Genomic DNA, 27519 nt, shown 5'->3' with positions numbered 1-27519 from the left:
ACTGAGCTCACGCCCGCTTTTCATCTCATCCTTTTTGGCGTATCTTGACGTGTGTAATTTTGAAAGCTTTAAATTGAACAGTACAAATGAATTTCCCCTTAGCTACTTACTACTGACAAATGAGCGCTGCTCTTCTAAGATATCAATATGCCAGTGGCGGGCCGTGGATGTCGCTAGGCCTTCAGTAGTGCTATGTCTGAATCGACCCAGACTGAAAAAAGTGGTGTGATTTACTACAAGACCACTAGAGGGTAGCATTAGCCAGGAAATAATCATCATCATCATACATTTCACTTATAAGCACCTTTCAAAACACTCAAGGACACTTTACAGTCACGGGATAATGTACGTTTACGTTTTGTAGCAGTCACATCGATGAGAAGGTTTCTTCAGCCATCATCTGTACAAAAGTGAAGGTTTCGGACGTTTCGCCTCCTATCCAAGAGGCTTCGTCAGCGAACTAAAGTCTGACTGGTCGTATCGGCCCCATTTATATATATAAATAGTACAGATGACGGCTGAAGAAACCTTCTCATCGATGGACCACTCCTGTACGACTGAGAGCTTACACGGACGTAGCAGTCACATCATTTGTTTTGTGCGAATTAGCTACCCGGAAGTAATACATTTAATTTCTAAGCGCCTTTCAAAACTCTCAAGGACACTTTGCAGTCATGGGATAAGATTTTTTTTTTATTGTGCGGGTGAGCAGCGGCAGCCATTTGCGCCAGTGTTCACTCTACCCAGAAGTAACAGAGCAACAAAGTTATAAAAGGAAGCGGAATGGAAAGAAAGAAGTAGAACTGACCTACCTTCCTTAATGTCCATTTTTTTCTTGAAAAGTCCTTCTTGAAAATGGCTTGAACAGTAAATCTCCAAACTTCTTCTTTTCCTTTTGGCGTTTCCCTTCAAGCCGAAAGTAAATGTCCAAACCACTCCTTTTATTCTAACTGCTATTAACTCATTCACTGCCATTCACGAATTTATTCGGAATTGAAAATATGACGTGGAGCGCCATTACCGAATTTCTTCCGTTTTTTTTTTTTTTTTTGCGGGGGTGCCAACAAAGTGCTGGCCAGACCTCTGGCAATGTTTTCCCTTCCATGAGGAGGCAGCATTTCCCTTTTTTCCATGTTAGCGCTTTGTTCCAGCCTCATCTGTTGTTAAGGCGCTATATAAACCAATATACAGTAAAGTCTCGTTATATCGATATCGGATATATCGATAGTCCCGGTTATATCGATATTTTTTCGGACTCCCTTGAATATCGATATAACGAGACTTTACTGTATGTATATATGTACCTTATTGCATTTTGGACAGCCGCTCTTTTTTTCAAGCTCATATAACTCCAGACCCATATAATTTAGGAATTAACTCTTTTTTTCTGATGAAAGGAGAGTCGAAGGTTTCTTATGCTGCTGAATGTTTATGTAGTCCTAAAACTCAATATTCTGTGGGTCCTGGAATTCGAGTGACTATGACAAAAATCCTGGCACCGGAGTGGACCCGTTTTTTGCACGTCTGGCAGTGAATGAGTTAAATATGAAAACACGTGGAAGCAGCGCAACGGGAAAAGTAATGAAAGGAAGCTGAAGTCATTGATAAAATAGAATAAAAATGCGCCCGTGATTCAGGCCAGCAGAGTAGGCTTTGCGGGCCTTGACGTTCCGCCACTGCAATATACAGTGAGGGTGGGCGTCCCAAAAGATGCACTTGCTCACCGTCTGGGACCCCCCCCCCCTCCCCCCAAGAACCTTTGAAAGAAGTCTGCAGATGGTTTGAGTTCGCCGACGTTTGTTGCCCTTACCCCACGGTTGGCCTGTCGTTGCACGCATGTGTCAGTAGGGGGCGACTCCGAGTGGTGATCCCAGATTCCTCAGTGTTCGATTGGCTTCAGCATCCACGAGCGACTCTCCCCAATTCCCACCCGTGAGCGCCTTGTTGCCTCGAGTGCAGTGTTGAAGGGGACTACCGGTGAGGAACATGAAATAGTAACAGACATCTTCTGGACAAGACGACATTTTGGACCGGGAGGAAATGGATGAAGCGAATGAGAAATCAGGTGAGGCGCCTGTTTCCCATATGGAGTGGTTAAAATAAAACCGTTTCTTGTTTTGTTGTGTTACACGTCTTACAAGTCATTTGGTAGTGAAGGAAATAAATACATTTAGGCCCGTAATATTTTAACCGAACAGTAGAAATTCAAAACACTGTTTCGTTCCGTGTATGAGTTATTCCCCTCTCCCAATCAAATTGAACAGTCGCTTTAAAAGTCATCATGTAACTGCATGTTTTCGTTTGTTTCTTTCTTAGAACACATGGAGGTTTTGCTTATGTTTCCTCACAAGCCGCATAGCATACTGTAGGCATTATACATTGGTTACATATACTTTGACTGAACGCTCGACAGAACGTTGATTTGATTTTCGTGGGAAAAAAAGGTTAGGAACCACCTCTATTAAAATGAAGTTGCAGCAACGCCACGTGAATGTCTGGGTGAGTTTGGGTATCAACGGTAACTCGATATGTAAGTGTCTTTGTCGTTTCATTCAAACGCAGGTAATTAAAAGTAAATCTCAGCTCCACTGGGTGACTCATCGCCCTTGGTGCGCAGTAAACGAGTAGGAGGCTGTTGTGGGGGTCGGGGGCTGGTGCAGTCACTCAAATGACGGCTTCACCGAACTCGTGAACCTTAACACGTGAACCCTACCTGATCGTCTGTACATACTCAACTTTCTCATACTTGCCTCTTACATTTTAAATATTCAATTACATTTTGTCACTTGTCATAATTACCAACCAACACCTCATCTCCCCTTCTCGACATTTAATTTGTTCCAATTTAAAACAACAGGGAAATTTTTCAATCATTGTTGCTTCAACTGTAAATCCCCCACAGTAATGTCATCGTAATTTTCTACGATGTACATTTAACAGAATATTGAATTTTGTTTTCTCTGGCTACTCTGTGGTTTGTTTACCTGTGCCGTGCAATTGGTCAGCATTCACGATCTTGCCCAAAATTGGGATACCCTGATGGGATGAAATGCTGCAGAAAATGGAAACACGGATGTTTGGCGTTTAGCCATGATAATGCATGTAGACTATTATTTTTGGATTAGCAGGCTTGCAATTTTCATGCTACAACTGCCTTCCAAGTGTTGCGGTCCCATAATTAGGGGAGCCTGCAGCATATTCGCATACGCAGGTGTTTCATTGTGAACGTAATTACACTTCATTTCTGCCTTTAAATAGGACAGCTTATGGAAATGTGACTTTTTAATGGGTAGTATGCAAATGGTTGGCTCTCTGGAGTGTCAATGCTTGCAACTTGTTTGTTTTTTAACCAGTTGGCTCGTGAACCGAGGGTTATTTGAGGTCAACAGGATTAAATTAGATATCAAGTAGACATCGTCAAGAATTCTCGACGACGTCTTGTCTTTCGACTTGGGGGGTGTCGTCAAGTCAATCTTTGTGTTGTGACGATAAGGCACGTTTCTGTCTTGTTTTAAAATTGAACGGATATATTTTCAGATGAATGTCATAAATGTATGTGATTGCCTCGTTTATCTTTCATCAGAAGATGTCATCTCCATGGCTGATTCCTCGATCACACTCGAGGACATCGAAGGGGAGCTGTTAAAAATTGAGCGACTGCGAAATATCCTCGTGCGGCGGGAATCAGAGTTGAGATACATGTAAGACAGGTGATCTAATGTAATAATCAATAAAGACAAATCGAGATGCACATCCGGCATACCCAAAACGATTGCCATTTTGCTCGGGTTACTGTAGTTTGACATGGACCTCTTAAAGGACAACCGACGTCTGCAGACAAGTTGTGTCCATAATTTGTAAAATGGCTTCTACTGAGCGTATTTTACAAAGATTCCACCGCATAGAGCTATATTTTACCTTTTAAGACTCGCGCTGAATATTCCGGAAGTCTTTGTTTTGAGTTGGTGACGAGTCCGTACGTGACGTCACTGAAGGAACGCCCCTGACCGAAAAAAAGGACACATTGTTGCAGACCTTCCATCACGTCAATGCATTTTGCTGTGCTTGTTTGGTCTGAAAACGTTGTGTTGCACCAAAAAGAGCCAGAAGAGGGCGACCAAGCTCCATATAAGGAATTTATCAGCCTGTGGAAACAGGCTGATTAATTCCTCACCGGAGGTTGGTTGCCATTTTCTGCCTCTTTTTTGGTGATACATTTCCCCCCAATGTTGCCTCAAAATGGCACGGAATAAATTCTTTTCGATTGCAAACATGTATGCTTTCCTCTTCAGAACTATTTGAATCATATTCATCACTGGATGTGTAACAAGAAAGCATATTCTCCGAATCTGAAGCCATTATTTTGATTCTCCAGCAATGCAAGACGTCTTGGCGTGACGTCACGAGCTGGGGGCGGGACTTTCTGAAAATGCCCAATTCGCAGCTCAATTTTTTTGCAGATTTTGGACACTTTAAGTCAAGTTTATTGGTGTTTTGCATTTGACTAAAAATATCATACTGCGTGTTTTGGGTATTTTAGATGCTATAAAACTTTTTTTTCTGATGTCAATTAGGAAACAAAAATGTGATGTCGGTTGTCCTTTAACAGTTTCATTTTTGTCACCTTATTCTGCTGTTTAGGAATTCACGTTTTATAAGTGGATGTGTTTTTTTTTCCCCTCCACACAGGATGGAAGACTTTCAGTTGTGCAATGAAATCACAAGGCTGAAGAGAGAGCTGCAGAAACTGGTTTCAGGCCCGGGTACATTCAAACAGTAGCCACTTCCACTGCGCTCTTCTTTTTTCCCCCTAAATGCACTGATTAATGATGACTGTGTGGGGGTGTGCGTTGACGGTTGAACAGACCAAGACAAGTCCGAGGAGGATCGGATGAGAGAGGAGAAGCTGCTGCAGCAGATCAGCAAGCTGGTGGAGACCAGAGACTTCCTTGTGGACGATGTGGAATTTGAACGGCTCAGGTGAGGTTCTTCGCACACTTCCTCCGCACCTCGCGGGTTTGATCACTCAAAAGCGTCGTCGCTGGAAAAAGGTGGAACCGTCCGTGTGTTGAAAGAATTAGCTCGTTTACTGCCATTCCTCAATTTATTTGTCAATTGAAAAGCATGATATAGAGCGCCATTGCAAAATTTGTTCGGGTTTTGCTTTTTCTTACGGGGGGGGGTGCAGATAAAGCGCTGGCCAGAACTTTGGCAATTTTTCCATTTCTGATGAAAGAAGACAGTCTAAGGTTTCTTACGTTGCATTGAATGTTTACGTAGTCCTAAAACTCAAAATCAGAATGGGAATCATCTTTATTGCCAAGTATGTAGAACACACAAGGAATTTGTTTCCGATAGAACACGCTGCACTAGTATCATCATCAAAAAATTGCAAAGAGGCACTATTCAGTTCTATTTGGCTTACTGTTTAACGAGTTAATGGCTTGGGGGAAGAAGCTATTTAAATGTCTGCTGGATTTGGTACGCATGGATCTGTAGCGCCTGCCTAAGGGGAGTAGCTGGAAAAGGTGGTGGGCAGGGTGCGGAGGGTCCAGTGGGATTTTCCGCGCCCTTGTTTGCATTCTTGCAGTGTTGAAATCCTCGAGAGTAGAAAGGGCGGTGCCAATGATTTTTTCCAGCGCCCTAACTGTGCGTTAAAGTCGGATGTTTTATTCAGTGGGTCCTGCCGTTTGAGTGAAAATGACAAAATCCCTGGCACTGGAGCGTACACGTTTTTGCACATAGTCTGCCAGTGAATGAGTTAAAAACTATGATCCTCTGACTACTCGTCTGCTTTTGTTTTCTCATCCCGCTGCGATAAAACATGCCTTCCCTCCTGACCTTCCTTTTCTTCCCAGAGAGAAAGAAGAAGACCGAGAAATGGCAGACGTCTTGCAGCCCGAGCTCCACAACACTCTGGCTGCAATAGGTGAGCTTCTCATGCCGCTGTCAATCACAAGCCTGTCAATGTCTCCACTTGGCTTGAAATGCATCAACTCAACTTGACAGAACTTAGTATTTAGCAATATGCCTCCCTTTCAAATCAGGCACTCCGCAAAACAGCAAGGTGATGTCCGAAGCTCCCCGCACAGCGGCGCCCTTCTTCTCAAAAACTGGAATAACGCTACTGAAAGAGTGCTGTGGCGTTACCTGCGCTATCATGTAACGTTTGTTGCGCGCATCGCTTCATTGGTCCTCGTATGCATTTTAAAAGAATGAAAACTCTGTTTACAAAGTAGAAAAACGTTTGGTGTACAAGCCGAATTTAGCATGAAAAGATATTTTGAGCTTTGGGGGTTTGTAAGATCCCCATTGTCCTATGTCAGAATCAGAATCATCTTTATTGGCCAAGTATGTCGAACACACAAGGAATTTGTCTCTGATAGAACATGCTGCACTCGTCTCATCAGGAAAAAAGACATGACAAATAAGTATGGAGGACACTAATAAAGGCTCATCTAATCTATTTCCTTACTATAAGTAGTAGCTCTCAGGAAGAACTGTGAGACAATATGTAAAGTATCAAGCAGACAGTGGTTGAAGTGAGTACAGAGCTGGAGGTACAGTGATACCTCAGCTTACAAACTTAATTGGTTCCCAGAAAGTGTGTAAGGCGAAAAGTTCGTCTGCCAAACATGTTTTTCCCATAAGAAACCATTAAAAATGAGAATAATTACCGTATTTTGTGTATGAGAACTATAAGGCGCACCTTCAATGAATGAAAAAAAGTTTTCCCAAATACTGTACAGCTTACAAACTTTATTGGTTCCCAGAAAGTGTGTGTAAAACGAAAAGTATATCTTCCAAACATTAATATCCCATAGGAAACCATTAAAAATGAGAGTAATCCCTTCCCAGGTCCGCATAAAACATAAGTTTCTACTAAATAAGCCTTAAAACTACACAAAATATACCTTCTTTTATGTATAATAAATGTGCTATTGTATTGTAATTAAAGAAATTAACTGTACTGTAGAATAAAGTCGTTTTATTTACCTCTGTGATGGCCGTTGATGTAGTTGCCTCTTGATGATATCCAAGTAAAGTTGCCGCACTTTTTCGGCGATAATACCCTCACTCACACTGTCCCCTGCTAGCTGCTTTTTGTGGATCCAAATCAACAGAAGTTTTTCAACCTCTTCCATTGCCTGTGACCGTTGATTAGACAACACACAAACACACTTAGCCGCACGTAGCAATGGTTGACTTAGCGTTCTGGTACAGAGACGCTAAGTCGCACAAACGCACACCTCGTTTGTGTTTTTCAATGATCTCCTTTTTCTTCTTCTTCTTTTCCTTTGGGCTTTTCCCTTCAAGGGGTCGCCACAGCAAATCAGTGTCCTCCATCTTTAGAGTTTTGATCCGCATGTTTGTTTTGGCCAAGCTTTTTCTGCTCGACCGTAATTTTCTTTTGTCCTCTTCGGCTGAACACTAGCCTGTGGTGGGGTCTTTTTCGGTCCCATAATAGCAAAAGTACTCCACTCAATAACAAACCATGTCTGCACTCAAAGCTGATCCTGTGACTGTAAAGTGACCTTGAGAGTTTTGAAAGGCGCTCATAAATGAAATTAATTATTATTATTATTATAAGAAAGGTGGTGACAAAAACTAGTACGACAGCCACCGTGGCGCTATGTGGTTTGGTTCGTCCACCGAAAACTAGTTTGTCAGCCGAAGCGATATGCTTGCCAATTTAATGTTCGTGAGGCGAAAAGTTTGTGAGCTCAAGCGTTCGTAAGCCAAGGTGTCACTGTACAATGATTATAACGGGATTAACGGGACTACTATTTGATATTTGCTGACAAAAAATTCCAAGGAAAAAAATCTGCCCATTTCCACGGAGCTTTGTCGCCATCTTCTGCCTTTTTTGGGTGCTACATTTCTCCCCCAGATACCTCAAAATGACACGGAATACATTCTTGAATCGATTGCAAACATGTCTGCTTTCCTCTTCAGAACTATTTGAATCATATTCATAACTGGATGAGTAACAAGAAAGCATCTTCTCCGAATCTGAAGCCATTGTTTGGATTCTCGAGCAAGGCAAGACGTCTTGGCGTGACACCACGAACAAGGGGGCGGGACCTTCTGAAACTGGCCACTTCCGGTTTCAAATTGTAGTTTTTAGACACTTTAAGTCATTTTGATTGGTGTTTTGCATTTGACTAAAAATATCAGCCTGCGTGTTTTGGGTATTTTAGATGCAATATAACGTTTTTCTGATGTCAGTTAGGAAACAAAAAAGTGACGTCGGTTGTCCTTTAAATGTCTGCTGGATTTGGTTCGCATGGATCGGTAGCGCCTGCCTGATGGGTGTAGCTAGAAAAGGTGGTGGGCAGGGTGAAGAGGGTCCAGTAAGATTTTCCGCGATCTTGTCTTGATTCTTGCAGTGTGTAAATGTGTAATATGATCTCATTAAGTGTCCCACAGGAGGTGACCGGAATGAAGTTTTTTTCTAATATGGCGGCTGTTTGGCAGGGCAATTACCGCCACTCTTATGATCAAGCTCAACGGTGTGTGACTCCTTACTTTTGCTTTTACTTTTCTTATGGACCACAATATCGCAGAGTTCGTTTTGTGGAAAAATAAAGATCGCCGTTACACACAAAAAAAACTTGTGCTTTCTTTCAGGTACATTAAAATGCTGTTTTGTGACTCATGTGAAAGATGAATGTTATGTCAGACATCGCGCAAGTGTGCTATTCGAACACTGCTTTTGAGGATCGGGCTGACTGTGTATCCCTTTGCCCCACAACTAACGCAGACACACACTGCAGTCCTAGATGACTCATACAGTGGGTGCTCTTCAGAAACATCCCCTCCTGCTCTCCTGGTTTAAGCGAAGTGAACGCAGCCAATTGGAGTATTCATAAAAAAACTGGATACCACGGTAACAGAATTATAAACAGTTAATAGTTCACGCAGCCATCGCGTGAACTGTGCGCTTCACTAAAGTGTCTCGCCCCGCCCCCATCCTATCCTTGTTATTTGACATCAGTCAGAGGAAGGCCGTCACACACGGTTGGCGATGAACAGACCCGCGAACAGGCAACTGTCCCTGCTGTATTTAAGATGAAGACTAATTATTGGGCTGCACTGCGTTCATATCTAGACATGCCAACCCACTCTAATTGGGCGCTGGTGGAAAAGGCGCCTTGTCTTACTCAGAAATCAAAGAGTCCCTGGAAACGTGACATCAAACATCGCCAATTAAATCTTTTTCCTTAAACAGCGTTGACTGTATTTCAGTACTGTCACCAATTCAAAGTTTAGTCTCGGAGAAACAGAAACCACAAGCGAGAGTCTTACCAAGAATCCAAGGAAGCCTTTTTAGCCACTAATTTTTATTTGGTCCCAATGACAATTTGCATCAAATACTGTACAAAAAACAAAGCGTTTAGTCTTTGACTTGGGAACATTTCTCGTCATTAACCGAGCGTCATTTGGATTGGATTGGATTGGATTTGCCTTTATTAGTCTCACAGTGGAGAAATTTACATTTCACAGCAGCAAAGTGATGAAAGGAATGCTGGTGTTGGGTTTGAGGCGAGATTTGTGGCAGGCAGTGAGTCACAGGTTGATTGACTCGACTGACCTGTTGGGTGACAACAATAAAAAATGTAACCCCTTGCATTCCATTATTCTATTCAAAATGTGATGACCTCATTGTATATAACATGGCAGAGGAGACATTTCAGAGTTTCCAGTGAAGCCAATAATTGTTAGTCGAATAAACAGACTATTCTAATGTGCTACTAGCCAGTAATCGGATTACTGTAAAGTATTTATCAAAGTTACTGCGTGCTACTGCATAATAATGTCAGTTGTGAATCTACTTTATTGCTTAATTGCGATAGTGTAAATCCAAAATGTACACACACCGTATCCTGTACATTTTCAGGGTCTACTCCATTTGATACATATTTTCCCGTCAAGTCGTTCTTTTGAGTGTCGCGCCAAAAACATCCAGTGTGCAGCGCACTTTTGCCAAAACGTCCGCCTGATGCTTCCATGACGCTGTCCCTTTAAATTCGTGACGCAGCTCAACTAGTGGCCCGTTTTGCGCTGGCCGAAGGCGGGGTGCAGCAGCGAGCTCGACCGACCGGTGCGCGCGGCTCGGCTCGGCTCGGTTCGGTTCTTTGGTGCTCTGCGGGGCCTTCGCCGCCTCCACGATGGAGTTTCTCCTTGGGAACCCGTTCAGTACGCCCGTCGGACAACGGATCGGTGAGCTTGTTTTCCAGCCTTTCATTCATGCATAGTTTCAATGTAATCACCAAATGACGAGCAAGCCCGGCATCTTCGTTCGTCATTCTTTGCGAACACTCCCCCGTATTTATCTTATAATTGACTTTAAAATTCACATACTACATAATATAGAGTTGTGGTGTATAATACGGTGTTATCTAAATCATAATTACGTAATTATTGATATTGACGGCAGCGTAATCGGTAATTCTTGATTGACGTGATTGTCAGCCAATAGTTAGGAATGGGCGGGTCCAAAACATCGCCATGTTGCAAAGAGATTGGTTGTAAGGTCTTTCTGACCTACATCAGAGGCAAGTCATCATGCAAATATCGCACACAGGAAACATAATTGCGTTGTTTATTGATATTTTTGAAGTTATATATTTACATGATTGTGGCTATTGTGTGGCTGTTGTTAAGCTTTTTTCCAGTAAGCTTAGAGACCAGTGAAATTTTATTATTATCATCTAATACTATTATTATATACAGTACTATAATATTAATTGAGATATTTGAAAGTAATTTTATTCCACTGTTTGTAGTGTGGAAAAGATTCAGATATAGTAGACGAGAATCTCAGATTTCAAACTGTTTTTAAATTGAAATACTGCTGCCCATTTTATTTACGCTGCCATACCACAGTGCGCTGTTGAAGCGCCATCATGAACTGTATAGAGTCCAAACAACCGTTCGTTCCACTGGAACAAGAAGGCTTCCTGTAATGCCCAATAATTTGGATTACATTTGTACGCATTTGTCTCACCTTTGTATCAAATGAACAAACGCAAGCACATCTGTTAAGAATGCATATCTGTCTGTTTGTCGGTTTGTTTCTGGCAGAGATTGCAACCAGCTCGAGCCTGCCGTCCGAAGACTGGTCTCTCAACATGGAGATCTGCGATGTGGTTAACAGCTCTGAGGAAGGGTGTGTTTCTGTGTCTTTGTTTGTTTGTTTGTTTTAAGAAAGGAGCTCAGGGTTGCATGTGTGTGAAATGTCAATCCTCCCTCATTGCAGACCCAAAGATGCAGTGAGAGCCATAAAGAAACGGATTGTGGGCAACAGGAACTTTAAGGAGGTCATGCTGGCACTCACCGTGAGTGTTTCAACACACCACCGCTGAGGGCTCTTTTTGTTCCTGCGATGTTTTATGAGGCACATTTTGTCTGTCTCCAGGTGCTTGAAACTTGTGTGAAGAACTGCGGATACAGGTTTCACATACTGGTGACCACGCGGGATTTTATCGAGGGGGTTCTAGTCCGTTCTATCATCCCAAGGAACACCCCTCCTTTGATCGTACACGACAGAGTGCTCGGCATCATCCAGGTCGGCCGCTGCTAAAGAGCTATTTTTCGTGCGCCTTGACACGTTCCACCTTTTGTTATTTTGCGGTTTTCATCGTTTGTCATCAAGGCGTGGGCAGACGCATTCCGTAGCTCGCCCGACCTGACGGGTGTGGTGTCAGTGTATGAAGACCTTCGCCGGAAAGGCCTTGAATTCCCTGTGACGGAACTGGATGGATACCAAGCCCCCAAAAGGGTACAACGCCTTTCTCACTTCAACGCCAGAACGCTACCTTTCGAAAATCTTTGGTCAATCTTTCTTTTCGGGTGTTTTCTGTGCCTCGCTTAGCAGACCTCGTCTCGGAACGGGCCGGCCGTTGCTACTGTCCCCACTGCGCTGCTGTCCTCCAAATCTCTAACCCCACCCCAGACCCTTGAGCTAAAACATACCTTAGATTGTGGAAGTGGTGCCTTCACTCCCAACCAGGTGATGGTCTTTGCTGCACTTATTTTAAGCCTTTTTTTGTTTGTTTTTCACGATACCTGCTATCTTGACTTACAAGTGCTCCGATTGACAAGTTTCTGGCACTTCAACAGACCTCCATGTACGTTGGGTCAATGGCATTTATAGTGATTAAGTCATGGGTTTCAAACACATTTTTTTCTAGTTAGTTTCTTCTCGAGGGGCTGTTATGAATTTAGAGAAACCATTAGAATGTTTAATCCGCTCCACATACTGTATTACATATAGAGCACAATATAAATTAATGGGAACCATTTTTCAAATTTGAAGTGAAAAATAATGACTGTTGTTTTGTGGTTGTCAGCGCTTCAAGTGGTTTACATGAGACAATTTGAAACTTTAGTCAGCATCATGCAATTTCACAAGTTTGATTTGCTTTTGCGGGCCGACTAAAATGACGTAGCAGGCCAGGTTTGGCCCCCAGGCCTTGACTTGACTTTGACACCTGTGTATTAACTCATTCACTGACAGACGATGTGCAAAAATGTGTCCGCTCCAGTGACAAGGTTTTTGTCATTTTCACTCAAATTGCAGGAACCACAGAACATTGAGTTTTAGGGCTACATAATCATTCGATGCAGCGTAAGAAACATTAGACTCTCTTTTTTCATCAGAAAAAAGCGTTAATTCCTATGTTATATGGGTCTGGAGTTAACTGAGCTTGAAATGGGGGCCGCTGTACAAAAAGCAAATGCTGCCCCCTCGCGGGATGGAAAATAATTGCCAGAGGTCCGATCCCCCGAGAAAAAATAGAACTGGAACGAATTCGGGAATGGCGCTCCACGTCATGCTTTTCAATTCTCGAATACATTCAGGAATGGCAGCGAATGACTTTAGTCAAATATGACTTCTTATTACTCCAGGTGGGGGCACTAAAAGCAGAGCTGGGAGTGGTGCGGACCAACCTGGCAATGATGTCGGATATGATGAGTCAGCTAGATCCTGTCACGGTAAAGCAAGCTGACATGGAGTTGTTGGAGGTACACAAATGGCACCCGTTCGGGCGTGATTATAAATCTCAGTGCATTATTCATTTGATTTTATTCCGTGACAATATGTCTCCCGCCCTTTCTCGTTGCCCTTAACTGATCTCTTCCTTTATGCATGTGCTACATCTGCAACGCCATAACCCCCCCGACCCCACGACCCACACATTCGCTCTTTCCCTTTGGTTGTGTCATTAGCAGTTGTACACAGTATGTAAGGAAATGCAGGACAGGATCGTGAAGATTATCCCCAGGCTTAGTGAGGAGAAGTTGATTGAGGAGTTACTTGCAACCAATGACCAGATGAATACCGCCTTCTCACGCTATCACAGGTAAACCGACAGGTTTTTTTTCCTCAAACAAACATTATTCCTGTTGGTTATTTTTTGTACACAAGCAGAGGTTGTTCGTCGGAATACGTATTTTGTTCTCTCCCACAAACGTGTAGATTGTTTCTTCTTGGTCTTTGTTGCTGTTTCTTTAGGTTCGAAAGCAACTTAAACAATTGTCCAAACACAACACAACAGGTACACAACCATTGATTTTTTTTTTTCTTTTTTCATGTTGACGCATCTCACTTAGTCTTTTTGGAATTTGCAGGGTCACACTTATGTCAACCTCACGGACATCAATGTGAGCCAATCAGCGGCTGCGTCAGTAACAAATGGAGGCTCGCTCAGCCAATCAAAAGAGGACACTTTGTCCAACCAGATGGCAGGGCTTCGTAAGTTCTTTCATTTGACAAATTAATCAAAACTATCATCAACTTTTCATTCATCGCACAAAACGCTTTCAACAGACACGAGGGAAGGCGATGTTATGGATGCGTTGTTGCCGAAAACAAATAGCTCAGCTCAAAGAGGAAGGTACGGAAAAACAATACAATACATATTTATTTATATACAGTAAAGTCTCGTTATATCGATATTCAAGGGAGTCCGAAAAAATATCGATATAACCGGGACTATCGATATATCCAACCCTGTTTGCATGTAATTTTCTCCGTGTGTGCATAGAAATAGTATCGATATAACCGGGACTATCGATATATCCGATATCGATATAACGAGACTTTACTGTATATATATATAGCGCTTTAACAATAGCTGAAGCTGTCACAAAGCGCTTAACGTGGACTGCTATCATTTACAGTGATACCTCAGCTCACAAACTTAATTTCTTCCCAGAAAGTGTGCGTAAGGCAAAAGGTTCGTCTGCCGAACATTTATTTCCCATAAGAAACCATTAAAATGAGAATAATCCGTTCCCAGCTCCCGATAAAACATAATTTTCTACTAAATAAGCCTTAAAACTATGAAATATACCTTATTTTATGTATAATAAATGTGCTATTGTATTGTAATTAAAGAAATAAATTATACTGTATAATAAAGTCATTTTATTTACCTTTGTGATGGTCGTTGATGTAGTTGCCTCTTGATGATATCCGAGTGAAGTTGCCGTGCTTTCTCTGCGATAATACCCTCACTAACAATGTCCCCTGCTAGCTGCTTTTCGTGAATCCAAATTCACAGAAGTTTTTCAACCTCTCCTATTTCCTGAGACCGTTGCTTGGACAACACAGAAACACACTTAGCCACACGTAGCATTGGTCGACTTAGCATACTGGTACTGGGACGCTAAGTCACACAAACGCACACCTCGTTCGTGTTTTTCAATGAGAATTTTCTTTTGTGTCCTCTTTGACTTAACACTAACTAGCCTGTGGCGGGGTCTTTTTTTGGTCCCATAATAGCAAGAGTACTACACTCGATAACAAACCACGTCCGCACACACAGAAAGGTGGTGACGAAAACTATTCCGCCAGCCACCGTGGCGCTGTTCGACCGTGTGGTTTGATGTTCATCCAACTATGTTATGCGGCGAGACAGCGAGCAGGTGGAAAGATGATAAAAGGAAGGAAGGATATTTTGACTTTTCTTTATTTGAAGTCGTGGTGGATATCAGTTTTCGGCAGACCTCAGGTCACACTGCTCGCCAGGCTGTCCTTTCTCCCTCTTCTTCCTCAGTCTGGTTTTAAATGTGCTTCACCTGAGCTTCTGGCCAATCAGGTCCCAGCGGCAATTGGCCATTCCCAGGTGGTTGCAATCACCTTCTCAGAGACAATTAGGGGTCGCCTGACTCAACTGTTTTGGATGGGGAGAAATGTGCACCTTTCTGCCATCCAAAATCCAGAAAACACGAAATTGTTTAACACTTCTTTTGGCATCATGACAAACTAGTTCGTCAGCTGAGACTATATGGTCGCGAATGTAATGTTTGTGAGGCAAAAACGTTTGTGAGCTGCAAGTGTTTGTATGCGGAGGTATCACTGTACAGGAAATAAAATAACACAAAGAACATGATGTATTTTTTAAAGGACAACCGACGTCTCCGGACAAGTCGTGTCCATAATTTGTAAAATGGCTTCAAATGACTTCTACTGGGCATATTTTAATAAGATTCCACCGCATATAGCTATATTTTACGTTTTAAGACTTGCGCTGAACATTCAGGAAGTCTTGTTTTTGAGTTGGTGACGAGTCCGTACGTGACGTCAGAAAAGGAACGCCTCCTCACCGTAAAAAAGACGCATTGTAGCGTCTTTCCAACACGTCAATGTACAGTAAAGTCTCGTTATATCGATATTCAAGGGAGTCTGAAAAAATATCGATATAACCGGGACTATCGATATATCCGACCCTGTTTGCATGTAATTCTCTCCGTGCATGCATAGAAATAGTATCGATATAACCGGGACTATCGATATATCCGATATCGATATAACGAGACTTTACTGTATTTTGCTGTACTGTTTTTTTTTTTTTGAAAACCATGTCTTACACCCAAAATCCGCCAGCAGAGGGAGGCAAACTCAATGAAAGGAATATATCAGCCCGTGGAAATTCTTCATTCTTCACCGGACCTGATTGCCATTTTGTGCCTCTTTTTTTGTGAGAGATTGTCCCCCAATGTTGCCTCAAAATGGCCCAAATAAATTCTTTAATCGATTGCAAACATGTATGCTTTGCTCATCAGGACTATTTGAATCATATTCATAACTGGATGTGTAAGAAGAAAGCATATTATCCGAATCTGAAGCCATTGTTTTGATTCACAAGCAATGCAAGACGTCTTGGCGTGACGTCACGAAATGGGGGCGGGACTTTCTGAAAATGCCCAATTCGCAGCTCATTTTTTTTCAGATTTTGGACACTTGAAGTCATTTTTATTGGTGTTTTGCATTTGACTAAAAACATCATACTTCATGTTTTGGGTATTTTAGATGCTATAAAACGTTTTTCTAATTAAAAAACAAAAAAGTGATGTCGGTTGTCCTTTAAGGCTTTTTTTCTTAGGTGTTTGAATATATTGCTTGCCTAATTTTCACTTAATCTTCACGTTCCAGTGAATTTGGTGTCAGTGACCATGCAGCCACTGGACTGGATGGCCTTGCGCAAATGCAGGACAACGCCGTGCAAAACTCTAAAGCGGTAAGTTAAAAAAAAAAAAAAAGACTGCATAAATTGCTCACGTAGATGCAGGAAGCTGCTCGTTTGCGCCATGTTATTGTGCTTCTTACAATGTCAGTCACAGTGTCAAAAAATAGATTGCAATCACTTGATCCTACTTTGAAAGAATTCTCTATCTGTGCAACGAAGGATTGCAGCCCTGCCTCCTCCCGCGGCTCCTCACCAAAGTTAGACTGGATGATTAAAAGGGGAATGGTGGGTCCACGTACAAAGTGGGATTCATGTTGCCACTTTTTTGTCTGGGGTTTGTAGAAGTAGTCGTCATTGTTGTCGTCGTGAGGTTGCAGTTCACTTTTGTTCTGGTCCATGGTTTATTTATGTTTTCAGCCCCATAAACTGTTTAGTTTGCATGCTCCTTGAAGACTTGAATGATTATTTGAGTTGCCAAGGGTGTGCAGGGCGCATGGAAGGATTTGCTTTGCTCTGTCCTGATGTTCCAGTTCCTTAGAATGGTTCTGCTTTTATGTCACATTGGTATACGTCGTTGTTTTCTGTGTGTGTGTGTTTTTGTTTTCTTTTGAAGGGGTCAGAGGCAGTCATTTTTTTGTTTGATATATGTTTCTTCTTTTAAGATCCCCATCAAGCAGTCCAATGTCATGGAGGATATTGAGAAATGGCTGGAGTTGGATGATGAGGTGAGCAGTAGGATGACTAAAAGCGTAGACAGTGATACCTCAGTTTACAAACTTAATTGGTTCCCAGAAAGTGTGTCGTCCAAACATTAATATCCCATAAGAAACCATTAAAAATGAGAATAATTACCGTATTTTCTGTATGAGAACTATAAGGCGCACCTTCAATGAATGAAAAAAAGTTTTCCCAAATACAGTACAGCTTACAAACTTTATTGGTTCCCAGAAAGTGTGTGTAAAATGAAAAGTGTATCTTCCAAATATTAATATCCCATAGGAAACCATTAAAAATGAGAATAATCCATTTCCAGGTCCCCATAAAACATAATTTTCTATTAACTAAGCCTTAAAACTACACAAAATATACCTTATTTTATGTATAATAAATGTGCTATTGTATTGTAATTAAATAAATAAACTGTACTGTATAGCCGAGTGAAGTTGCCGTGCTTTCTCAGCGATAATACCTTCACTCACACTGTCCCCTACTAGCTGCTTTTCGTTAATCCAAATCAACACAAGTTTTTCAACCTCTTATATTACCCGAGAACATTGCTTGGACAACACAGAAACACATTTAGCCACACGTAGCAAAGGTGGACTTAGCATACTGGCACTGGGACGCTAAGTCACACAAACGCACACCTCGTTCGCGTTTCTCGATGATCTCCTTCTTCTGCTCGACCGTAATTTTCTTTTATGTCCTCTTCGGCTTAACACTAGCCTGTGGTGGGGTCTTTTTCGCTCCCAAAAAAGCAAAAGTATCCACTCCATAATAAACCACGTCTGCACTGAGTGCACTCAAAGAAAGTGGGTGTGGAAAAGTAGCCCGACAGCCACAGTGGCGCTTTTTGGCCGTGTGATTTGGTGTTCTTCTGCCGAAAATAGTCCGCCAGCCACTGTGGCGCTCCGCGTGTTTCCAGAAAAGTAGTTCGTATGCCAAGATTATATTCTCGCGAATTTAATGTCCGTAGGGCCAAAAGTTCGTTAGCTAAAGTGCTCGTAAGCAGAGGTATCACTGTATTTAGATTAAAATGAAACTAGAATTTTCAATGCCACAATGTTATTTTTTTTTTTTGGGGGGGGGGGCATTTTCATCTACAATACAGAAACGGGTACATGTGGTTAGCACAAGCGCCTGCACTGTAGCTTTCATCATAACGTTACATTGTGTTTAATTACTTTGCACAATGTCGTTTGTCTTTGTGACACAGTACGATGACAACGAGGACTCCGATGGTGTCACAAGCGAAGGTGCGCATGCTTGCAACTGACAAATCAATTTTACTCACGGGGGCTTGATTTTATTTGGTATTTTTTTTTCACTTGCATTGTGTCAGATCAAGTGTGGGACGATTGTTTTGCTTTGGACTTGAAATGTAATCTGCGGTTTGGTCAATTTGTGCGTGCGTGCGTGCGTGTGTGTGAGATGAGTTGAGACGTGCAACAAATTCAAATCTCAAGAACTCACAGTCACTCAATTTAGATTGACATGGATTCATTTTCATAATATTTTTTCAGATTGTTTTGTTGTTGTTTTTTTGTCTGATAGTGTTTGTCCTCTTTTGAAGAATTTGACAGGTTCTTGGCGCAAAGAGCCAAAGCAGCCGAGCGGCTGCCTTCAGTACGACGGTCTTCCCAGGACGCCAACCACTCGGAATCCTGAGCCGCACTTCTGCTTGCCACACAAGCAACTCTCACAAAGTCCCTCGGCCATAAGGGACAGACGGAGATGTATTTTGGTTTTGTGTATCCGAGGCACATTAGAGCATGGAGGACGGTGGCCCATCATTACTTTTTGTGTATCTTGCTATGTTACTTGACAGGACTTTTAACTGGTAACAAATGAATGAAGGCCAGAGCCTTTTGCTTGATGTAACTAAGTGGTGGTAATGCAAATATTTGCACAATTTATATGGTATCATTCCTCCGATTGAAGGAAATGTGGAATATTGATACTAAAACAACTTTTGCAACATAAATGACTATATTGCTATGAACTCTTATTTGTGGTATCTCATGGTGAGTTACAGATAATGCATTTGTGTACGTAGTACAAACACTGTTAACTTAATTGCAACAAAATGTCAGCAATTTCTCACTTGAAGAGTTTGAGGCTTCATTTCAGGTTAATATTGATATCGGATGTAAAGAAATGGTAACATTTTTTTCATGTTTTTTTTTTTTTTTACTTCCATAATATTTCTTTTTGAAGATGTTTTACCTTTAAATGCAGAGTTCAATTAAATAACTGACCAAACAACCAACCATTGTTCCTGTGATCGCCTCACCTTAAAAAATGCACTATTTTGGAGATGGGATTGGATTAGCCTTTATTCGACTGGCAAAGGGGAAATTTGCATGTCACAAAGCAAAGTGATGAAAGGAAGAGGAAGGAAAAGGTAAGAAACAATACAGGAGCTGCTGGAAAGGCAGCCACAAAAGGAAAGGAAAAAGTAGAAAAAAATATACATGAGCTGCTTGAAAGGCAGTCACTGTTGTGGCGCCATCTTGAACAAAAAAAAAAAATAATAATAACACAGTGATTCAATCATCAGCACTTTCTGCACCCTCTGTTGTATGAAGCAGTTCTAGACGAAAGCTGAGATACTGAATTCATCCATCTATTTACTAAACAATTGAGAAAAAATTCTCTTCATCTACGTTCTGGTCTTAATTATGCTACTTGGTTTTGTACAAGACACTAAATGCATGTCATTTATATAGCGCTTTAACAACAGCTGAATCTGTCGTCCAAATCGACCATCACTTGTCATTCAATAAAATTTTGCCAGGTCATTTTTACTTTTTGGAATTAGTAAACCATGCAATAATCTAATAACCAATGCTAGCTCAGTAGTAAAGTCGTAAAAAACAAAGAAAGAAAGAAAGAAAGGAACAACGCTTCGTAAAGTGCGGAAGTAACTAAACTAACCTTGATGAAGCATATTACGACTTTCGATTGGCCCATTTTGATCACGTGACCACACCCACCATTGCTTCTTCCGGGTACATTTGCCTATCGACAACACACATATTCACGACATGTCTCTCGGCAGAGCGAGTTGGACTTTATTAAACCCTCTCCTGGGATTTCTGCGACCCTCGGCTTCTGTTTCGAAACGGAATTGTACGGCTCTCGCCGAAGCCAGAGCGGTGTTAAATGGCGAGCTTGAGTCGATTCGCTTGGCGGGGACTTGGAAGGCAGAGAGGGTGATTACATCCAAGCAGGGACCGCACATACACGTGGACGGAAGCCGTGGCAGTGAGTGCCCAATAACTTTTGACGCATAAGGTTTTCGGGAAGTGTCAAAGGTCGAGGACATCTTTTTTAACAACAAAGAAGACGCCTAATTTTAAATCATGGGAAATGGCGAGCGGTAGTATATGAACGCTTTAACAAATTAGGCGATGAAGGGTGAGGCGGCCCGTGAATGTCACTTCTAAACCTTCAGTAGAGCTAAGTCAATCGATCCACAGTCGCCACTGTAAAAAGTGTGGTGTGAATAACTACACGTCCTCTACTGTACCAGATGGTACAGCTAGCCAGGGAATAACCTGTGAATAAAGAAATACAGTCATTTAACTGTGGATTCATTATATGGAGTCACAAGTTGCTCTTTCACACCACGGAGAAGATGATTGGCGAAGCATCAATAATAACCATAAAATTGCAATATGTTTTGCTATTTTTGCTAGTCCGACCTTTCTTAATGATGTCCAACTTTTCTTGAAAAGTCCATCTTTAACTGTAAATCTGCAACCAAATCCATTTCTTTTCCTCCTTCAGCCATTGTGGGTTGACAATCATAGTTTGCGAAACTCTAACTCTGACCAGCGCCTTCAAAAAGACGTTGGTAGCCCTTTGGGCTTGCCAACTCGATATCTGATTGGTTAAAGCAACAGTTTGATCGACACATTTGCATACCTGTCAACCTCCACGGCTCCATGACCTTACAAACTCGTATTTTCCCTTACAAAATACAAAATAATCGTACACCATATTTTTTTCAAACGTGTTTATTTATGTCGTTTAACATGTTATATTGTACATGTGTTTCGTTATATCATTCTGTACGTATTCTTAATAAATGATGAAATTACAAGTGTTGCTTAATTACTACAGTGTTCTCTATTGTATGCTCGATATGTTTTCCAGACGTCGACGTTTTTGGCGTGGCTTTTTGTTTCAAAAAGTGTCTTTAAATCATAGAAAGCGGAGGCAGCTACTTTCACGTCTTTTTTGCAAGCAACACAATACGAATATTCCACACCTTTCTTCGAAGCTTGTATCAATCCCTCGTATCGTCCTGACATTCGCTCCCACTCTTTGTGATGCTTGCCTCTTCCGTTTAACTTACGGCGTTTCAATTCAGGTACGGCCATTGCGACTTGATGATTGTATCCAAAGAAAATTGAAAACTTTGTTGTCATGTAGGCTATGCTCTCCTTTTGCTTTGTGATGGGAACGATGCAATGGGAAATCCCCAGGCGGCAGACGCATGCGCACGGTAGCATCAAACCGCTCGCTTCGTTTGCAACGAAAAAAACGATACCCAGATAGAGGCTACCGCGGCAAACTCGTTTGACTTGATTGATTTGCCCTTTCGTGATAGTCGGTGTATACCGGATGCTACCCATAATTGACAAATGTACAGATTTTCTCGTACGTCGTACACGTCTAAAAATGCATAATAAACATACTTTGTACGGCAAAAACGTACAGGTTGACAGGTATGCATTTGAGGCGGCAGGGCCCGCAGAACTGATTGTGAAGGCGTACAGGTAGATTTCTGACCCCGATAACAAATGATGCCTGAAATGTGATTGGTTAAATGCTTAAATATGAAAACACACGTCTGAAAGCAGCACAACGGGGCAAAAGTAATGAAAGGAAGCCGAAAGACAATTTGGAATTATTTAATAAGTATTCATGGTCAAAATATAATTAACATCAGTCTGTGATTCAGATATTTTTAGGCCATCAGAGAAGGCTTTGCAAGCCTTGACAGTCCGCCACTGGATATAAAGTAAATTAGGGTCAAATTGGTTCATGACAAAAATGCAATTTCTGCAAATTTCCTGTCCAAATGAAATCAAATCAACTTAAGGAGAAACTACATTAAACCGTCAGATAAATTTTATCCTTGCGGGAATGTGGCGAGTTTGACAAACAAAGTCTAATTGAAATGCCATTATTCTCTCAGGCATTTTAAATTTCTGTGCCAACAACTATCTTGGACTGTCCAGTCATCCAGAAGTGGTCCAAGCGGGGATTGATGCGCTGAAGTCGTATGGCGCTGGGTTGAGCTCAGTCCGATTTATCTGCGGTACTCAGGTACAGTGTCCAATGAACAAAAAAATGCACAAGGCATTTCACACGTTCATTCACTCCAGGAAAAAAAACCATGCCATCAAAATGTCTATTTTCTTTACAACGTCTCTCTCCTCGTTAGGATTTGCACAAAAACCTGGAGCAGAAGTTGGCCAAGTTTCACGAGAGGGAGGACTGCATCCTTTACGCCAGTTGTTTTGACGCCAATGCTGGACTATTTGAGGTGTGTCACGCAGCGTCGTCTCCAGCAAAGGATTTCTCTCTTGGTTGGAGTCAAACATTTGAATGACTCCTGTGTAAGGTACTACTGGGGCCAGATGATGCCGTGTTGTCAGATGAACTTAACCACGCCTCCATTATTGATGGCATCCGCCTGTGCCGGGCAAAACGAATGCGCTACAAACACATGGACCTCGGGGATTTGGAGCTGAAACTCAAGGAGTCTCAGGTGTGTGGGGAATCTTTCTATTCTCACACGGAAGAGTGAACTGACAAAAAAAGTTTCTTCCCACAAGACTGAAGCAGTTCAAGGTGGATGGTCAGGTGCCCCGGGGCTTAAATTCCAATACAGTGATACTTGGGTTTTTGACCATAATCTGTTCCAGAAACAGGTTTGAAATCCGATTTGTTCAAAAACTGAATCAGCACGTCCCATTATTATCAATGTAATGTAATTTTTTAATTCGTTGCAGGCTTAGAAATCAACTTTTTCAAAGCACTTTTAACTATTTTACAGCATTAACTTTACACACACATAATAAAAGAGCAGGTCAGTTGTAAAATACTATAATACAAACTGTATTGTGTTTTATTTTCACCAATTTTAACATCAACATTAAAATTGGAATATAAAAACATCTCTCTCTCTCTGTCTGTCTGTCATGGGGCATGTTTGCCCCTTTCCCTGCTGTCTTTGGGCAGTAGGTGGACAACATCCTGGACCAATTGCAATCACAGGGCACACTAACTTTTCAAACCATCCTCTGCTTGCTTTAAAACTCATACCATTCAGGATTTTATCCCAAATCTTTCTGCATTTGCTTTGACGCAAATCGTAGCTTGGCTCTGATTGTCGCCTGCCCACTGCTTCTCATTGATGAAAATAAGTTTGTCCACTTGATATATTTGTCAAATGGGAAGAGGGTTTTCCTCCCCGCCCGATACTCTATGCAGTCAATCTTAAACGAAACTCATCAGCAACACTTCAGTATAGCCGGGCGCTGATTGGTCACCCTTGGTGTCCGTCGCGTAAACGTCCACCCCTTGAAACCTCCAATGTGTCTGTGTGCGTGAAGCACAGTACGCGTTTGGCCAGAAAAAGGCACGCAATACAAAATGTAATTTACAGCATCTCTGTCCGAACATTTTTTTGATACTGCGCCCGCAAAAACGTTTGCGTGTGCCGTTGTTCGTAAGACGAATGATCGTAAGTTGCGGAGCGTCTGGATAAGGAAGCGGAGGGTAGTCGAGTGGCCCATTCATGTGCACTCAGTTTGGTTGAGAACTGAATTTTGGTCACATACCAGGGCATAAAAACCCCCGCAATATTTGGTTGAAAACAGAATTGGATGAGAACTGTTCGAAAACCGATGTTTCACTGTACTCCCTTTGTATTTTGATCAACGGGCAATACATTTCAAGGACAACCGACGTCTCCGGACAAGTTGTGTCCATAATTTGTCAAATGACTTCTACTGAGCGTATTTTAAAAAGATTCCACCGCATATAGCTATATTTTACGTTTTAAGACTCGCGCTGAATAAAGAGTCTTGTTTTTGAGTTGGTGACGAGTCCGTACGTGACGTCACTAAAGGAACGCCCCAAACCGAAAATAAGACACATTGTAGCAGTCCTTCCATCACGTCAATGTATTTCGCTGTATTGTTTGGTCTGAAAACATTGTGTTGCACCCAAATGCCGCCAGAAGAGGGTGTCTAAGCTCCATATAAGGAATTTATCAGCCTGTGGAAACGGAGGTGGCCACAGGAGGTCACCATTTTGTGCCTCTTTTTCGTTGAGACATCTCCCCTCAATGTTGCCTCATAATGGCACGGAATAAATTCTTTAATCGATTGCAAACATGTATGCTTTCCTCCTCAGAACTATTTGAATCATATTCATTACTGGATGTGGAACAAGAAAGCATCTTCTCCCAATCTGAAGCCATCGTTTTGATTCGCGAGCGACGCGAGACGTCTTGGCGTGACGTCACGAAATGGGGGCGGGACTTTCTGAAAATGCCCAATTCGCAGCTCAATTTTTTTGCAGATTTTGGACACTTTAAGTCATTTCTATTGGTGTTTTGCATTTGAATAAAAATATCATACTGCGTGTTTTGGGTATTTTAGATGCTATAAAACGTTGTTCTGATGTCAGTTAAGAAACAAAAAAGTGACGTCGGTTGTCCTTTCATTGACACTGCAAAGTACAACCATGGCAATAGACATTGATTGATATTGAAAATTGAGCATTCAATGTCTTTGGTCCGATAGCTTACAAGCGTTTCTCCTCCTTAGTCATGTCGTATGCGGCTGGTGGTGACTGATGGGGTCTTCTCAATGGATGGAGATGTGGCTCCGTTAACAGGAATTTGTGACCTGGCTGAGCAGTATGGAGCGATGGTGTTTATCGATGAATGCCACGCCACGGGGTTCCTCGGGCCGCGTGGCAGGTGAGTCCAAAAATATTAATAATACAGTGATACCTCTGCTTACGAACGCTTTAGCTAACAAAGTTTTCGCCTTACAAACATTAAATTCACGAGAATATAATCTTGGCATACGAACTACTTTCGGCGGACGAACCAAACCACACAGCGCCACGGTGGCTGGCGGGCTAGTTTTCCACACCCCCTCTGTTTGAGTGCAGACGTGGTTTGTTATCGAGGGGAGTACTTTTGCTATTATGGGACCGAAAAACACCCCACCACAGGCTAGTGTGAAGCCTAAGAAGACAATAAAGAAAATTACGGTCGAGCAGAAGAAGGAGTTCATTGAAAAACACCAATGAGGTGTGTGTTTGTGTGACTTAGCGTTCCAGTGCCAGTAGGCTAAGTCAACCTTTGCTACGTGTGGCTAAGGGTGTTTCTCTGTTGTCTAAGCAACGGTCTCAGGCAATAGAAGAGGTTGAAAACGTCTGTTGATTTGGATTAACGAAAAGCAGCAAGCAGAGGACATTGTGAGTGAGGGTATTATCGCCGAGAAGGCACAGCAACTTCACTCGTATATCATCAAGAAGCAACTACATCACCGACTATCACAAAGGTCAATAAAACCACTTTATTATACTGTATGGTTTATTTCTTTAACTACAATACAATAGCGCATTCATCATACATAAAATAAGGTATAGTTTGTAGTTTTAAGGCTTATTTAGTAGAAAATTATGTTTTATCTGGACCCGGGAAGGGATTATTCTAATTTTTAATTGTTTCTTTTGGGAAATAAATGTTTGGCAGAGAGACTTTTCGCCTTACACACACTTTCTGGGAACCAATTATGTTCAGAGGTATTACTGTAAATGGTTTCATAGCTTATGTTCATGTGAATTTACAGAGGAACTGATGAGCTGCTGGGAGAAATGAACCGAGTTCATATCGTAAACTCCACTCTGGGAAAAGCACTGGGAGGTGCAGCTGGTATGCTTTGCTCTTTTTAAATCTCGAGCCTTGTTTGAGTTGATGACCTGTTCAGTTTGCCGTGACCATTAATGTCCACCCGAATTGAAAATGCAGAAAAGATGAGCAATGACATCATGTTTGCTATCACGTCAGGTGGCTACACGGTGGGACCGAAGCCCCTCATTGACCTCCTACGACAGCGCTCTCGGCCTTACCTCTTCTCAAATTCTCTACCGCCACCCGTGGTGGGCGCTGCCACGCGGGCTGTTGAGATGCTCCTCGCCTCCAGTGAGATTGCGCAGAGTATGTCAGCCAAAACCATGAGGTCGCTATTTTCTTTCATTGTGTATACATATGCAAAGCATCTACTTTGGGAATTAATGATCCTGGTTGGTTTTTTTTTTTTCTGATAACAGGTTCCGTAACAAGATGACGCAGGCCGGCTTCACCATCTCGGGTTCCGCTCACCCGATCTGTCCAGTGATGCTTGGTGATGCACGGCTCGCCTCTCTCATGGCAGACGACATGTTGAAGCTCGGTGAGGCATGACGGGTTTATTTGGATCGTTCGTCCTTGGTTCATTGCTTCTACGGGGTTTGATGGAAGAGGACGGTTAACTCATCAGGAAGTCAGGGGTAGAACACAAAGTTGGTTTCATCTCGAAGAGAGCGGAGACATCGCGGTGTCGGCTAAGGAGGAAGCATGGCGAGAGAGAGAGAGAGAGCGCCGAACTAGAAAGGGAGAGCATTTATACATGGCGGCGCAGAGCGTGTGTGACGCGATAGGATGTGACGTAATGTCGATGCGACATCATGTAAAGGAAGGCAGGATATGACGTATCAGCAAGTCCAAACGTAAACAAAGATTCTAAAGCGCTGTTTAGAGATGTTTGTATCGTGAATTACCCCAACAAGGCATATGTCCCATCGGATACTGTATTGTTCTTTTCCTCTGCAACATACCAAAAGTAGTAAATGTTATTTGGTGATGACCTTTTCAAATTGCTCAACATGGCTCTCCTCGACAGGAGTGTACGTGATCGGATTTTCCTTCCCCGTCGTACCGAAAGGCAAAGCCAGAATCCGTGTTCAGATTTCAGCCGCGCACACGGATCAAGACATCGATCACTGTGTCGACGCCTTCATTCAGACGGGCAGAAAGCACGGAGTTATTTCTTGAAAGAAATGACGACTTGGACAACCAACCAAACAAACTGGTGCCCCTTCAGATATGGTTGCCTGTTACCGATGGCCTATGCGAATAATGGCAATGATTTCTGTTTGGCAACTTTGTATTGTGTTCAGGCTGGGTTTGCCTGCTTGACCATGAAATAAAGTGAAAGAACGATTCACACTTGCCATT

General features: G+C 42.2%; 3 protein-coding genes across 9 annotated transcripts; all 3 read left to right on the top strand.

Annotated features, from left to right (window-relative positions):
* The first annotated feature begins 1299 nt into the window (after positions 1-1299).
* On the top strand, positions 1300-6995 carry LOC148885943 (bMERB domain-containing protein 1). Of its 2 annotated transcripts, none has more exons than XM_089018564.1 (6): positions 1300-2065; positions 3587-3701; positions 4690-4763; positions 4866-4980; positions 5859-5929; positions 6048-6995. In XM_089018564.1, exons 1-6 carry the CDS (start codon positions 2041-2043, stop codon positions 6164-6166), a joined length of 519 nt encoding a protein of 172 aa, XP_088874690.1. In that variant the 5' UTR covers positions 1300-2040; the 3' UTR covers positions 6167-6995. The 2 variants fall into 2 exon arrangements, with proteins under 2 accessions (XP_088874690.1, XP_088874689.1); XM_089018563.1 differs by having other exon boundaries at positions 3584-3701.
* A 3053-nt stretch (positions 6996-10048) lies between these two features.
* On the top strand, positions 10049-19464 carry tom1 (target of myb1 membrane trafficking protein). 6 transcript variants are annotated; one of them, XM_089019208.1, is made up of 16 exons: positions 10049-10224; positions 11089-11173; positions 11264-11342; positions 11423-11572; positions 11660-11785; positions 11879-12016; positions 12916-13032; positions 13240-13370; positions 13523-13565; positions 13639-13762; positions 13838-13904; positions 16448-16532; positions 16701-16766; positions 17144-17206; positions 18418-18457; positions 18775-19464. In XM_089019208.1, the coding sequence occupies exons 1-16, from the start codon at positions 10173-10175 to the stop codon at positions 18867-18869; spliced, it is 1461 nt and encodes a 486-aa protein (XP_088875334.1). In that variant the 5' UTR covers positions 10049-10172; the 3' UTR covers positions 18870-19464. The 6 variants fall into 6 exon arrangements, with proteins under 6 accessions (XP_088875334.1, XP_088875338.1, XP_088875333.1 ...); XM_089019207.1 differs by having other exon boundaries at positions 10051-10224; positions 11882-12016; positions 13237-13370; XM_089019206.1 differs by having other exon boundaries at positions 10051-10224; positions 13237-13370.
* Positions 19465-20204: 740 nt separating this feature from the next.
* Positions 20205-27506, top strand: gcat (glycine C-acetyltransferase). The gene is made up of 9 exons (XM_089019294.1): positions 20205-20468; positions 22411-22541; positions 22660-22761; positions 22840-22986; positions 25055-25209; positions 26093-26175; positions 26311-26482; positions 26574-26695; positions 27185-27506. The coding sequence occupies exons 1-9, from the start codon at positions 20249-20251 to the stop codon at positions 27334-27336; spliced, it is 1284 nt and encodes a 427-aa protein (XP_088875420.1). The 5' UTR covers positions 20205-20248; the 3' UTR covers positions 27337-27506.
* Positions 27507-27519: the final 13 nt, after the last annotated feature.

The sequence above is a fragment of the Hippocampus bargibanti genome, linkage group LG17 (genome assembly GCF_051943395.1).
Source record: "Hippocampus bargibanti isolate YZ-2025 linkage group LG17, ASM5194339v1, whole genome shotgun sequence".
NCBI lineage: Eukaryota > Metazoa > Chordata > Actinopteri > Syngnathiformes > Syngnathidae > Hippocampus > Hippocampus bargibanti.
This window is presented reverse-complemented; position numbering and strand designations above follow the sequence as displayed.

Coding starts and splice junctions, on each gene's coding strand:
- LOC148885943 (XM_089018563.1), top strand. CDS start 2,041: ATGGATGAAGCGAATGAGAAATCAG. Junction 4,764..4,865: donor GAAACTGGTTTCAGGCCCGG/GTACATTCAAAC, acceptor ACGGTTGAACAG/ACCAAGACAAGTCCGAGGAG. Junction 5,930..6,047: donor CAACACTCTGGCTGCAATAG/GTGAGCTTCTCA, acceptor CTTTCAAATCAG/GCACTCCGCAAAACAGCAAG.
- tom1 (XM_089019206.1), top strand. CDS start 10,173: ATGGAGTTTCTCCTTGGGAACCCGTTCAGTACGCCCGTCGGACAACGG. Junction 13,033..13,236: donor CTGACATGGAGTTGTTGGAG/GTACACAAATGG, acceptor TTGTGTCATTAG/CAGTTGTACACAGTATGTAA. Junction 13,763..13,837: donor CAACCAGATGGCAGGGCTTC/GTAAGTTCTTTC, acceptor CGCTTTCAACAG/ACACGAGGGAAGGCGATGTT.
- gcat (XM_089019294.1), top strand. CDS start 20,249: ATGTCTCTCGGCAGAGCGAGTTGGACTTTATTAAACCCTCTCCTGGGA. Junction 20,469..22,410: donor CGTGGACGGAAGCCGTGGCA/GTGAGTGCCCAA, acceptor TTATTCTCTCAG/GCATTTTAAATTTCTGTGCC. Junction 22,987..25,054: donor TGAAACTCAAGGAGTCTCAG/GTGTGTGGGGAA, acceptor TCTCCTCCTTAG/TCATGTCGTATGCGGCTGGT.